This window comes from Euprymna scolopes, chromosome 17 (genome assembly GCF_053919585.1).
Source record: "Euprymna scolopes isolate OS-2025 chromosome 17, ASM5391958v1, whole genome shotgun sequence".
NCBI classification, from domain to species: domain Eukaryota; kingdom Metazoa; phylum Mollusca; class Cephalopoda; order Sepiida; family Sepiolidae; genus Euprymna; species Euprymna scolopes.
This window is the reverse complement of record NC_136498.1, coordinates 94,596,737-94,612,043: the sequence shown is the minus strand read 5'-3', so window position 1 is coordinate 94,612,043 and position 15,307 is coordinate 94,596,737. Positions and strand designations below refer to the sequence as shown.

The 15,307-nt window shown below is 37.2% G+C and overlaps 1 protein-coding gene across 6 annotated transcripts in view; it reads left to right on the top strand.

Annotated features, from left to right (window-relative positions):
- Positions 1-15,307, top strand: part of LOC145296850 (mutS protein homolog 5-like) — a 1,881,756-nt gene that overhangs the window by 1,815,109 nt on the left and 51,340 nt on the right. For all 6 annotated transcript variants that reach the window (XM_080142982.1, XM_080142983.1, XM_080142984.1 and 3 more), the window contains one exon: positions 2,666-2,746. In XM_080142982.1, coding sequence (XP_079999108.1) covers positions 2,666-2,746 — 81 coding nt within the window. The remainder of the gene's footprint in view (positions 1-2,665; positions 2,747-15,307) is intronic.

Below are 15,307 nucleotides of genomic sequence, written 5' to 3'. Positions count from 1 at the left end.
TATTGAACTATGTACTGCAATATTACTTTTTTGTACTTATTAGTTTATCTCACTTGGATCAGTCCTATATTTAAAATACAATGGAGACTATTTTCATAGAAATGTTAATAAACTAATATTTGCTGTGTGTTATTGGTTTTTCCATACAAAAAACTAATTTTTTCTGCTTTCCAGAAAAATACTGGCTTCATCAAAACATATTTGTTGGTTGAATACATTTCTCATTCTGTGTAATTTTCACAGGTCCTGCTAGTAGTAAGTAGCAATATATTTTCAGAATAAATTGCCAAATCAGATTAAGAAGAGCAAGAAACTGAAGTAGATGTATTCAGAAATAATTGAGGAAAAAAAAAACGTGAGAGTGTTTTGGGAACTGTTGGATACAATATTTAACAGAAGTTTATATCAAATAGAGATTTGATATTTGTCTTTCTGGGACTTAAGCTATACTATTTAGGAGGAAAGGTAGATCCCGACATGGCAGGAAGCCATTTGATGTAAGGAGTTAAAAAAACAAACAAAAGATGTACGAGGGGCGTGCAATAAGTAATGCCCCTGACCCACTTCCAGTTGTCTGGTCTAGCTGAAATTTTGCATGTGCAATGATTTATATCTCTACAGGTTATGTGGCAAATTATACCTCTGAACTAATTGTGGTTTCTGTTATACAGGTGTTTGAACTGATTCAGGTGTGAAATGGAGCCTGTTGAATGTCAAGCAGTGATCCAGTTTTTGTATTTTGAAAGGATGCACACCACAGGAGACTTTTGATGAAATGAAAGAAACTTATGGTGATAATGCCCAATCATATGACCTTGTAAAACACTGGCATCGTGAATGGCCGGAAGTCTGTGGAAACAGCTCCTAGACCTGGTTGCCCCCCCCCTTCTGCCATTGATGAGACATCTGTCTGTCAAGTTGAGGGTGCCATTTTGGAAGATCGGCGCATTACTATTCGCCAAATAGCCCAAGATGTCAAGATTAGTACAGGATCTGTGTAAACTATCATTCATGACCATTTGCATATGCATAAGGTGTCTGGCAGATGGATTCCCAGGTTGCTCACACCATTCCAGAAGCGAGAACGCGTTGAGTGCTCGAAGATGAATATGGAGATGTGCCAAGAAGATGAGTCAAAGTTTTTCAAAAGACTGATTACACAGGATGAAACCTGGGTCCATCACTATGAACCAGAGACCAAAGCCCAGTCAATGCAGTGGAATCACTTGGACTCACCACCTCCAAAGAAAGCAAGGGTGCAGCCCTCCGCTGGCAAGGTCATACTCACAGTCTTCTGGGACCAGGACAGAAGTAGTGATGACAGATTTCCTGGCAAAGGATACTACAATTACATGAGCCTATTATGCTTCACTTTTGAGGAAATTAAAGGAAGCTATCAAAACCAAGAGGCGGGTCAAGATCAGCGAAGGTACCCTCCTCCTGCGGGACAACGCTCTGGTCCACAACTCGCCAGATCAGAAGTACGGGGCGTGTGGTTATGAAATCCTACCCAATTCTCCCTACTCTCCTGACCTTGCACCCTCTGACTTTCACCTCTTCAGAGCCATGAAGTTGTTTTTGAAAGGAAAACGTTTCTCAGATGATACAGCCTTGATTTCTGAAGTTAAGTTGTGGTTGGAGGACTAACCTGGGGTTTTCTACAAAAACGGTCTCCAGAGCTGCATCAAACGATGGGAGAAATGCATGCCTCAGGGTGGTTCCTATGTAGAGAAAGACTAATAACTGTGCCAAGTTTTGTTGCTTTACTGCTATGGGTCAGGGGCATTACTTATTGCACGCTCCTCGTATGACCTATGATCAAGAATTTGATTAGAAAAACTAAGAATTTTCAGAGATTTCTCCTCACAAAATCATTTATGAAAATCTCAGGAAGAAGAGAAACATGACTATAATGGAAAGACATGAGCTCATGAATGATTAATGAACTGACAAATCTGCTCAGTTACAACAGTTAAAAAAGACAGACAGAGATTGAATAAGATTGAGAACATAGAAGAAAGTTCAGAAGTTCAGTGTGAGAAAAACAACAGGAATTGGAAGCCTTAGACTGTTAAGGATTTAAAGAAGCCTATCAACCATCTTCAGAGTGATGATGACAGAGTCAAGAGAGTAATCAGTTTTCAAAGGAAAATTAGGAAGAACAGCAGACTTGTCACTAACAACATTATTGTCAATTCTTTAAAAACCAGGAAAGTCAACCTTTCGAAATGGGTTAATAATGGACTTAATTACAAGAGATTGCCCTCTTGATGACACTGCTAGCTCTTCTGTAGCTTTGTGTGGAAGCCTCAGAATTATCCTGACAATATTGATTGAATAATGGTTATGATAGGCAATAGCAAAAACACAGATGATAACCAGAGAGGAGAAGGCAATCCCAACCACAACACTCTTGAACCAACATTGCTTGTGTTTAGTGGCAAGTAGAAATCCAAGATGACTAGAAACAATGCTGGAGTCAGCAGAGAGAAAAAGCTTGATATATCATAAGAACAGACAGGTCTTAGCAAACAAATCATTTTAAAAACCATTTTTAAATGTATATTTGTTTTTTTTAATCCTTTTTACTGTTTTTCATTTTATAATTTGTTACTGTTTGATTTTACTCAACTTTTTCTTTTCTTTTTAAACAACTAAAATGAAGATTGGTTATTTAGTGGCGATTCCACAAACTGAAAAGATGAAAACTGAGGAAGACTTCAAAATTCCAAATCTTGAGTTTGTTGTAAGTGTTTTTTTTTAATATTTACCTTTTTTATGTATCCTTTTTTCTTTTTCTTTTTAATATCTCCAAGCTTGTTAGCAAAATGGATTAGGTAGTTGGCTGCTGATAACTTTCGATTTGGGCCATTTGAGTTTCAAAACACTTTTCTTTGGATGACTATATTTCATATGTAAACACTTATAATATATAATTATATGGTTTTTTTATTTTAGTATTTACTTGAACAGTATTAATACATGAGTAGAGCTTAGTAGTAGTAATGTTCTGGGTATGACCATAAACTATATTAGGCAGCAAGGTCCTCGTCTGAGAATATCAGTGTTCTAGGGAGAATATCACTACCCCTTAACCGTTGATGTGCTGAGTCATCCTTGGGCAAAATGTAACATTCACAAGCCTCCCTCTTCTAGGTAACTGATGTGGATGGTGGATTGGCATTCCACTATCTGTATCTGCCACAGTTTGGTCAACAGTGTACCATGGTGAAAGAGTATGCAAATGCCAATGGTTAGTCAGCAGTACGGCAGTGTGATGTGGTTGACAATAGGTGTTATGGAATCTAATTCAGGTTCACTCCAGCCATCAGATACAATTGGCTACATGTGTGCAGACTGTCTTGGTTCGTTCTTGCTTCTGCACTTTTGTTCCCAATGGAGAGGATACTAGTAGTGGTAAGCAAGCTGCCTGTTTGTACAATTGCATAAGCTAGGAAGGGATTTAGAAAGACTGGTAGCAATAAAGTGAAAGGGTACCAACAGTTTTGATAAACTGAAAGCCACAGCATAATCCATTCACACGGGTAATTGGTATGATGGTCGTGCTCATGCAATGAAGTTGCTTTGATGACTAGACAGCTCTATTTTGAGATATACCGCCTGCTCCAATCCAGGGATGGTCCTACAAAAAAGTTAGACCAAACAAATGCTCATTCACAAGCTCCTGGCTGGTAAGCTGTGGCCAGCATGAATCCACAACAGTAGAAAAACAAATAAATCAACCACTAATCTTATCCTGGCATGATAGAATATTAGAATCTGTTTAGATAATGAAGAATGACCTGAAAGAAGAACAGCTTTCATACGATATGTACTGGACAATTACAAAGTTGAAATTGCAAGAAACTTTTCTCGATGATCAGAGACAACTCAAAGAAAAAGCATACATGTTCTACTGCTTTGGAAAAATATGTGGTGAGGGAGTAGAAGCAGGGGTTGTATTTGCAATATCGAATCAACTTGATAAAGAATTTGAATCACTGTCAACAGAAAAGAATGAACGTCTGATATCATTAAGGATTCACATTGGTCAAAAGAGATAGCGGACAATGATCTCAGTTTATGCACCAACGATGACTAATGACAATGAAGCCAAAGAGCTATTCTGTCGTTCACTGGACAGCATGCTCTCCAAAACTTCTGCTGCTGACAAACTCATCCTTCTAAGAGACTTCAATACAAGAATAGGAAAAGAGCATGAAGTGTAACCTCAAGCATTAGAGAAGTTTAGAAGAAGGAAAATGAACTCAAACAATGAAATGCTCCTAATAAAGTGTTCTGAACACCAGCTGGCAATCACAAACTTTTTTCAACCAACTCCTGGAAACAGCCAAGATCTTAGAAGCTTACTCTCTTGGACCACATCATTATTTGGATGTCTGATCTGAAGAACCAGAGCTATGAGAGGAGCTGAATTCTGTACTGGTCATTTTATGATCTATGCCAAATGTAACATGAAATTGATATGAAGAGACGTGTCAAAATCCCAAGAAATTGAACATAGAAAAATTGAGGAACTAAAATGAGAAGAATAGGCTTATAACTGCAATCAGTAAAAAAATCTCTTAACGGTATCAACTTACTAACAAAGAACAGTAGGAAACCTTGAATAATGTAGTTTATGGCACTGCATCAGATTCCTTGGCACACCTACTAGGAAGCATGCAGATTGGTTAAATGAATCCAGTGAAGAAATCAAGGAATTTATCAAGACACTAACTAGTAGATGTACAAGAGCAACAATAAACAAATACAGGAGCATAAAATCAAACTATAACATATGAAAAACGACTAGTAAACTAAGAAGGTGACCGCAGTTCAGAATGTGGCAGACCAAAGCATTCTTTGCATCTTTGAAAAAAGTATATGGTCCTCAGAATGCCAACTTGGACCCAGTGAAGATCAGTGATAAAAGAATGCTTTACACAAAGAAACACAAGATTATGGAAGGATGAAGAGAACGCTTCAACCTTCTGCTAAACCCAGATACCAGCATCAAAGAGAGTAGGACCAGATGGTATACCATCAGAAGTCTGGAAGCATAGTGGACTAACGTTAAGAAATAAATTATTGCAACTATTTTGCAACATGACAATGACAGCAGAAGTCCCGTAGGATTTTAAGGATGTCACTATTATGACAATATACAAAGCAAAAGGAGACCATACAGAATGTGGAAATCATAGAGGCATTTCACTTCTATTGCTGATAGGAAAGATATTGGCAAAAATTCTACAATTTCGACTACACATTCTTCCAGAGAAAGCCAGTGTTGATTCAGAGCAAACGAATCTACCTAAGATATGATAGTCACACTGCAACAACTACAAGAAAAATCTGCTGAATAATGTTGACCTCTTCACACGGTTGACAGAGAAACACTTTGGAAAATATTGAGTCACTATGATTGCCCACCAACCTTCATCAGAGTGTGACACAGCTTCCACAATGGCATAACCACCAACATCTGCTATGGCAATGGATATTCCAAAGCATTCAGTGTCAGCCACACCGTAAAACAAGGATGCATCCTTGCATCAACTTTATCCACTATTTTCCTAGCTGTAGTTCTGATAAACATGCTAGAAGAATGTAGCAATCATTATATTTGAACCAGAAGTGATGGAAACCTTTTCAACCTCAGGTGTCTGAAAGCAAAGAATAAGACACTGATACAAAAGTTTTTTTTGCAGGTGATTCAGTGCTCATGACTCACAATCTTCAGGCAATGCAAAATCTACTGACAGCTTTTGCTGAAGCATCAAAATGATTCAGACAAACAATCAACATTAAGAAAACAGAAGTTCTAATCCAAGAAACCCATAACATAAAGTTGAATCCTCGAAAAGTTTTCCTAAATGGTATCCCACTGACCGAAGTAGACAAGTTCACTTACTTTGGCAATATCATTTCCAACAATAGAACTATAGATGCAGAAATAATTCAATCTGCAGCTTCAGCATTCAGGAAACTGAGAAGCCATCTGTGGAACCAGAGAGGAATCCATCTGAAGATTAAGATAAAAGTTTACAGAATGATTGCATTTCCAACACTTCTGTACAGCTCGGAAACATGGACCCTTACAAACACCACATAAAAAAACTTGAAAAGGTACAACAGAGACATCTTCGCCAACTAATAAACATCTAGTGGAAAAAGCATGTATCAAATTTCCAAGTCTTGAAAAGTGCAGGAATGTTCAATGTTGAAGAAATGATCACATGTCATATGTATGGAGAGCAACAGACTATCAAAAGCTATTTTTAATGGAAAGCTAAAAGAAAGTTCAAGGAAAGCTGGAGCATCACAATTCTCTTATAAAGACAAGTTCAATAGATATCTAAAGAGCATCAATGAGTGCAATAACTGGCGAGAAAAGGCTGAAGATGGTGGCTGACACAGCAGATACCATTAGGAAAAAAATGTATAGATGTGGACAGATAAGAGATTGCGCAAACTGGAGCTAGTACCTCTACCTGTTGAGGCAGCCTACATGTGTGTCAGTTGCAGTAGGACTTTTAAGAAAGCAATTGGGGTGACCTCACATTTACACCACAGGTGTTAAGTATACTCCACTCAGAGTCATTGTCGAAACATGATGGACGGCTGCTGCTGTTGATGATGATATATATACGTCCATTCTGTCATATGGCAAGAATGAAAATAGCAAGTTAAACAACCACATCGTACTTACCTTGCCACTTGAAGTGAATTCAGAAAGAAATTCTCGAGTATATAATGAAAAGTTAATGATGGATGCTTTTATTTTCTTTAGGTCATCAGAAATGATAATAATATATTATACATGAAAAATTAAATTACGGACGCAATTTTATGATTTTATTAAGATAAATAACAAGTGCAAACACTCACAAAACATTTCTCCATTATTTTTGACAGAGGATTTATACTAGTATGCGTATGTGCGTGTGTATTATAGATAATGATTTGTCTTTGGTTATAGGGAAATCATCCTTTACTTTGTAATTCCTGTTTTATGAACAATCTTCAGGAATTAAGTTATAAATGACAAGAATTACCTGAATGTATTTTGTTTTAGACTGCTAACCACCCAATGCAAACGTGGTTACTTATAAACAAAAAGTTAATCTTATATTGTGTCACTAACAAACAGAGAAAAATTTAATTATGCGAAAGAGGAAAATAATTTCTCGGAAGTATTCATCCACAGAAATTATTTCATTGAAAAAACAAAATACAAAAAAAAAAAACACTGAAAACAAAATTCAGACGAGATTCATTTATCTAACTTTTCTTATGCCAAACTGCTATTTTAATTAATACTCCATTTTATGAATTTAGCCATGTCACTAGTAAGGGTGCTGGAGGTAAACGTTTTATCTGGGCTGATGTTATCTGCCTGATAGTCAGGGACCCGAACCTTGGATTAACCACTAAGGAGGCTGTCCTATCAGCAGGTGCAAAGTACTGGGGCTGCTGTATTGCCATTTGGTGAATGGATTCTGGACCATGCAGTAGCTTCTGGTGAGGCCTCTCGATGCCATATTAGTGGGTAATTGTTACAGCTTTACCTTATCATGTTCTAAAAAAAAAAAAAAAAAAATTCTTTGTTTCTTTTTCTCTCTTAGTTTCCCCTCTCTGTCCTGCTCTAAGTAAATCTGACGACCTAGTCCACAAATTCCAAAATTCCATCATGACAAGTTTCAATAAAAAATACACGATTAAACTCGGTTCTCCAACTTCCAATGTAGACCCCTACTACCATGTCTCCTTCTCCAACATTAGGGGTCACGTTCTAACCTTCCAGAGGTCGAAACCCAATTACAGGAGACTAAACCAGACCTTTTATTCTTAAGCGAAACTGGCATTGGACAGACTATTTCCCTAGAAGAGTTCACAATTAAAGGATACTCTAACTTAACTTCTAAATCTGACTCCCCAAGATCGCAATGGGCATGGAATATGTGCCTATATTAAAGATAGCTTTCCATGTTGTAGGGACATCTCCAGAGAAGATCCTAAATTACCCTATATGTGCTTCCGGGTTGCATTAGTTCACACCACTGCATTTATATTGACTCTCTATCGCCCCCACAACAGCAGAGTTACTATCTTTAAAAGTATATCTGAGAAAATTGACCAAGTCCTATCTGCTTATCCTTCAGCTAACATTCACGTATGTGGAGACTTTAATGTTCACAACGTCAAATGGTTGACCCACTCAAACAAGACCGATGATGAGGGGAGGTTCTGTCATGATTTCTCCATTGCCTATGACCTCACTCAGATTGTTCACGAACCCACCCATGTGCCCGACAATGACGGCCAGTATGCGAGTCTACTAGACCTTTTTCTCACAACTTGCCGTGAACTATGTTCAGTTTCTGTTCTGTCTCCTCTTGGATCTTCCAACCACTCTGTTGTATCAATTAAGATAAAAATGAAACGTACCTCTCCATCGTACAGTATATCGATACACTAAGGCTGACTGGGATAGCTTCCGTACATTTATATCGGATCTACCTCTGCGTTCCATGTTTAAAAAGGATGTGTCCTCTATAGTATCAGACCTGACGGAATGGTTAATTGTAGGTATAGACCGTTTCATACCCTCGAAAAAGTTCCAGCAAAAACCTAACAGCCAGCCATGGTTCTCTCCAGAATGTGCTGCTGCCATTGCGCACAGAAATCACTTTTTCCACTGCTTCCAACGTAATAGATGTATGGAACTAAAGGCGCTTTCAGGACTGCCAGCAACCATTGTAAGAAAGTAAGAAAGAACGCAATCCATCAAGTCCAAAGTAGCTGAGCAGCGGCTTGGTTCCCACCAGTTTAGGCAAATAGCAAACAGAATCCTGAACAGAAGCGTGTGCTCTATCCCAACTATCATCAATGGACCTGAGGTAATCTCGTCAGTATCAGACAAAGCCAAACTCTTTGCCAAGAACTTGCAGCTAATTCTACCCTTTGCGAGCAAGGCCGCCAACCTCCAATATTTCCTCCTCTATCAGAAAACACACTATGTGATATACATATATCTGTACATGATGTTGCCAAGCTAATCAAAAACCTTGATTCCAGTAAAGCAACCGGCCCTGACAGTATTCCAATTATAGTACTCCAAAAACTTCAACCTGAACTAGCGCCCATACTTACAAAACTGTTTAAACGTTGTCTTAAGGAGAATAGCTTCCCATCACCCTGGAAAATCTCATCAGTATGCCCTGTATTTAAGAATTCAGGTGATCGCTCATCCCCCCTCTCAGTACAGGCCAATAAGTCTCCTGTGCATCATGAGTAAGTTGCTGGAATCTGTGTTAAATACAGAAGTAATCAACCATCTCAACAAAAATAACCTTCTTAGTGACACTCAATATAGTTTCCGTTCTGCAGATGTGCTTACAGTTATATCTCATAGGATTAGCAAATCTCTCGTCAGAGGCCACCTTTCTAGGGCTATGGCTCTTGACATATCTAAGGCCTTTGATAGGGTATGGCATAAAGGTTTACTTCACAAGATCTCTAGCTATGGTATAGCTGGAAATGTTTTCTCAATTATTAAATCATTTCTTTCTGATAGGTTCATAAGAGTAGTAGTTGAGGGGCAAAAATCAGATGCTCACAGTATTAATGCTGGTGTCCCTCAGGGGTCCATCCTGAGCCCAACTCTTTTCCTGATCTACATTAATGATCTTCCAGATCACATCCTTATATCATTTGTAGACACTTATGTTGATGACACTACCATTTATGGTAGCACATCTAAGACAGTAAACGACTAAGTTCTCTCAGATTCTCTCTCCTCTGATCTTGAGCACATGGGTACAATGGGGAAAGGAGTGGCTGGTTACTTTTAATGCATCTAAAACCAAGCTTCTCTCTTTACATCATCAACATTCTGATCCACATCTGGCATCAATTGAAGTGAATGGCTCTCATCTTCAGGAGGCCTCAAGTTTTGACAAGCTTCTTGACTTGACCATTACTCCTGATCTTAAATGGAACACGTACATCAAATCTGTTGCCAAGCCTGCTGGAAAAATGGTGGGATCTTTCTATCGATCCAGTAGATATCTCACTGCTGATGCAATTCTCTATCTATATAAGAGCCAGGTACGTCCAAGGATGGAATACTGTTGCCACATCTGGGCAGGAGCTGCAAGAAAGAACTTGTCCTGCCTTGATAGAGTTCAAAATAGACTTTGTAGCTTCGTAGGAGATGTTCTTTTCTCTTCCCTGCAACCTCTATCTCACAGAAGAGATGTTGCGAGTTTGTCTCTGATGTATCGTTATTTTCATGGAAAGTGTTCGACTGAGCTTTAGTTTATGGTCCCCCCTCGCCAAACTTTCACAAGAAACACTCGTCTAGCTGGAAATACTATCAATAATTCCCCCCCCTCACTCTTTATCTGTAGATAATGTAGTACGTAATGTAATGTAAATGTAGATTCCATGAACAAAGCTTCTTTCTTAGAACTGCACGCCTGTGGAATTGTCTTCCGTTTTCCTGCTTTCCGGCTGACTACAATATGGTTGTCTTCAAGTCTAACGTAAACAAGTTCTTTATGAGCCGTTCCATATAAGTTTACAAATTTACCGAATTTCCATTACTAACGATTACTATATTGTCTAATTGTCTAATGTACACTCTTTAACCCTTATTCTTGAATGGCCTCTTGGCCTTGATAATGTGGTGATGCCTGTGTAAAAAAAAACAAAAAAAAAACCTTCATCATCCAACCATATGCTACATTTTATTTTAGCTGAAAAGCATAAAACAAAAATTATACATATATTGTACAATACTTAATACAATAAAACGTCAATTTCTTAAAGGGAAGTAATTCAGTAAAAATAAAAAGGAGTTATTTAACTTGACCATTTATCAAAATAATTCCGATAGTAAGAGATGAAAAATATATTTCTAAATTTATTTCATCGGTAAAATTCATCAATTTTATTGATGAATTTTTCAAGAATAATGTCTACGAATTAGTGAAATTCATTATAATCAAATGAAGGAGAATAGTTTCCCATCTCCCTGGAAAATCTCATCAGTATGCCCTGTATTTAAGAATTCAGGTGATCGCTCATCCCCCTCTCAGTACAGGCCAATAAGTCTCCTGTGCGTCATGAGTAAGTTGCTAGAATCTGTGTTAAATACAGAAGTAATCAAACATCTCAACAAAAATAACCTTAGTGACACTCAATATGGTTTCCGTTCTGCTAGATCTACAGCAGATGTCCTTACAGTTATATCGCATAGGATTAGCAAATCTCTCGACGGTGGCAATCTTTCTAGGGCAATTGCTCTTGACATATCTAAAGCCTTTGATAGGGTATGGCATAAAGGTTTACTTCATAAGATCGCTAGCTATGGTATAGCTGGAAAAGTCTTCTCAATTATTAAATCATTTCTTTCTGATAGGTTCATAAGAGTAGTAGTTGAGGGGCAAAAATCAGAAGCTCACAGTATTAATGCCGGTGTCCCTCAGGGATCCATCCTGGGCCCAACTCTTTTCCTGATCTACATTAATGATCTTCCAAATCATATCCTTACATCATTTGTAGACATTTATGCTGACGACACTACCATTTATGGTACCACATCTAAGACAGTAAACGAGCAAGTACTCTCCAATTCTCTCTCCTCTGATCTTGAGCATGTAGTACAATGGGGAAAGGAGTGGCTGGTTACTTTTAATGCATCTAAAACCAAGCTTCTCTCTTTACATCATCAACATTTTAATCCACATTTGTCATCAATTGAAATGAATGGCTCTCGTCTTCAGGAGGCCTCAAGTTTTGACAAGCTTCTGGGCTTGACCATTACTCCTGATCTTAAATGGAACACGTATATCAAATCTGTTGCCAAGGCCGCTGGAAAAATGGTGGGATCTTACTATCGATCCAGTAGATATCTCACTGCTGATGCTATTCTCTATCTATATAAGAGCCAGGTACGTCCAAGGATGGAATACTGTTGCCACATCTGGGCAGGAGCTGCTAGAAAGGACTTGTCCTGCCTTGATAGAGTTCAAAATAGACTTCGTAGCCTCGTAGGAGATGTCCTTTTCTCCTCCTTACAACCTTTATCTCACAGAAGAGATGTTGTGAGTTTGTCTCTGATGTATCGTTATTTTCATGGAAAGTGTTCAACTGAGCTTCAATCTATGGTCCCCCCTCGCCAAACTTTCACAAGAAACACTCGTCTAGCTGTAAACACTATCAATAATTTCCCCCACTCTTTATCTGTGCCTAAACCTAAACATAGATTCCATGAACAAAGCTTCTTTCTTAGAACTGCACGCCTGTGGAATTGTCTTCCGTTTTCCTGCTTTCCGGCTGACTACAATATGGTTGTGTTCAAGTCTAAGGTAAATAAGTTCTTGATGAGCCGTTCCATATAAGTTATTAAATTTACCAAATTTTCATTACTAATGATTACTATATTGACCAACTTCTACTGTACACTCTTTAACCCTTATCCTTGAGTGGCCTCTGGGCCTTGATAATGTGGTGATGCCTTTGTAAAAAAAAAAAAAAAAAAAAAAATATTCTAAACTTGATAAAAAAGAAGAATTTATGTATTTAAGCGTCGCGCCGTCGCTTAAGTGAAATGCTTGGAGAAAATTCGAAATATTGGCTTGTTTACAACTATTATTTTAAATAGGATAATCATTTAGTTTTCTTTATTTGAGTTTTGATTTTAATAAATAGTTGAATAATAATAATAATAATAATAATAATAATAATAATAATAATAATAATAATAATAATAATAATAATACCTAAAAATGTGTGATGTCAGCATCGGCTGGTGTCACACCAAATAGATGATAGAAAGATGAAGGAGGATAAGTACTAAGCAGACATCTACTGAAACATTGAGAAGGAGTTTATTGGCATTCAAATCCCAGTGAAGATCAATGTTCGTTGCTAAAAAAAAAAAAAAAAAAAATCAGTGGTAAGCAGCTATTGCAATAATTCAATGTCATTTGTAAATGTTATCGAAGGATAGAGAGTATTGGGGAGACTTGTTTTCACTCAGACTCCATAGAACACTATCTGTATTTGTTCATAATTTCTGCTGATTATCTGTGTGACAACTTCTAAAACAAATAATAATAATAATAATAATAATAATAATAATAATAATAATAATAATAATAATTGAGGTATCGCAACCAGAAAACTTATGACCACACACAATGCACCACACCGAAAAGATGATATTGACTGAAAAGGAAAGATAGGGGAAGAGGACTGGTGAATGACACAAAAAACGAATTAGAAAAATACATAATGCAGAACACACAAAGAATAATTGCCACAACAAGAGACCTTGCAAAAATGAACACGACAGAGAACAGAGAAGCAAAGGAGAAGATGAGAAAAGAAAAATGGGAAGATTCATAATCATGACAAAAGATGAGATTCATGAAAACACTTGCACATACCAATGAAAAGAATACCTAAATAAAGAAACTGAATCACTAATAACGTGATTAGAATCAACTATATCAAAGCTATATCAAAGCAAAGATCAACAAAACACAAGGAAACAGAAAATGCAGACTTTGTGGACAAAGACATGAAACAACCACATAATAAGTGAATGCAGCAAACTAGCACAAAAAATGAATATAAGAATTACACAAGTGGAGAAAGCAATATATTGAGAACTATGCAAACAACTGCATCTTGACCACCCAGACAAATGGTACAAACACAAACCAGTAGCAGTGCTTGAAAACGGAAATCAAAAAATCTTATGGGGCATGTATATACAAAGAGATAAACCAATCAAAGCAAGAAGACTGAGTGTCATAATAGTTAACAAGAAAGAAAAGTTCTGCCAGATCGTAGATTTCATTGTTCCAGCAGACCAAAAAGTGAATATCAAGGAGACGAAGAAGTGAAGCAAATGCACAGAACTGACCAGACTGTTGAAAGGGATATGGAAGATGAAGAAAGTCAAGATAAAGTCAATAATTGAAACACTAGAAACAATCTTGAAAAACGAATAGGAAAGATTGGAATTAGAGAGATGTCTGATAATATATAACAGATAACAATAATGAAAATGGTTGAAATATTTCAGAATAAATATGAGCTACAAACGCTAACTGATCACATAAAAACTGCAACAGAAGTAAAACAAAAAGATAGAAGGATACCACATGGAATCAAGAAAACTGAAACTATATAATTGTAAGTTAACCCCACCCCCCAAAAAATAATTGTAATGTCGGTATCAACTGGTACCACACCAAATAGTCGTGAAAGGTCAAGGAGAATGCAAAGATCAGTGAGAGAAAGCACTAACCAGACATCCACTGGATGAGTGTGAAGATGACTGGGACTTTGGGGAGACTTATTGTCACCCAAATTCTAGTGAAGGTCAATGATCGTTGCCAGCGAGACATCAATGGTATACGGTTGTTGTGATAACACAAATTAATTTGCAAAGGTTATGGAAAGAGGTGAAGAGTATTACTATATTGTCCTTTTGACTACTCTACACTCTTTAACCCTTATCCTTGAGTGGCCTATCGGCCTTGATAAGTGGTGACGCCTATGTAAAAAAAAAAAAAAGAGTACTAGAAATCTGGGAAGACTTGTTGTTATCAAGACTCCAAGAAACACGACAGGTTGTTTACAGAGAGAATTCATTGATGATAGCCTGTGTGAAAACTCCTAGTGAGTGCAAATAATAATTCAGTATTTATCAAATTTATGTATCGGCGAGAAACACACATGAGATCTTGTTTGATAGTTTTATAAATGCAGAGATTAAGAAACTGTTGGTTCTTTGTCAATACCTTCGGGTGTTGTGTGATTATTTTATGGGTAGACCTATGTCCTAGGAGACCATCCTCAGAGAATACTTCCTCTCCAAACGGTTGGGAACCTTCACATTTTAGGGAATGCCGAGGGAGGTAATTTTTATACCAGATCATGACTACTACTGAGGTACTCTAACCAACCATACTATAAATCTGACTTATCCTGTGTCTTATCCTGTCCTGGTGGAGAAGTAGTTAAACGCCATCTTTAATTTCTTATTTAGTTTGTTTATATACAGACATGTTTCCTTTTCTTTTGTTCTTCTTTTTATTTTTACTAATGAATCATCAATTATCAAGATCAACAGCCACTAGAGAATAAAGGTTAATAAGATGGATTGCTTAATGATGAAGAATATTATGAGAGGATAAAAACTGATGCAAGGAATGGACAAAATTTGATTACTTATGGGAACTAGTTTGTGACAAGTATTTGTTGACATTGGCTTTGATTG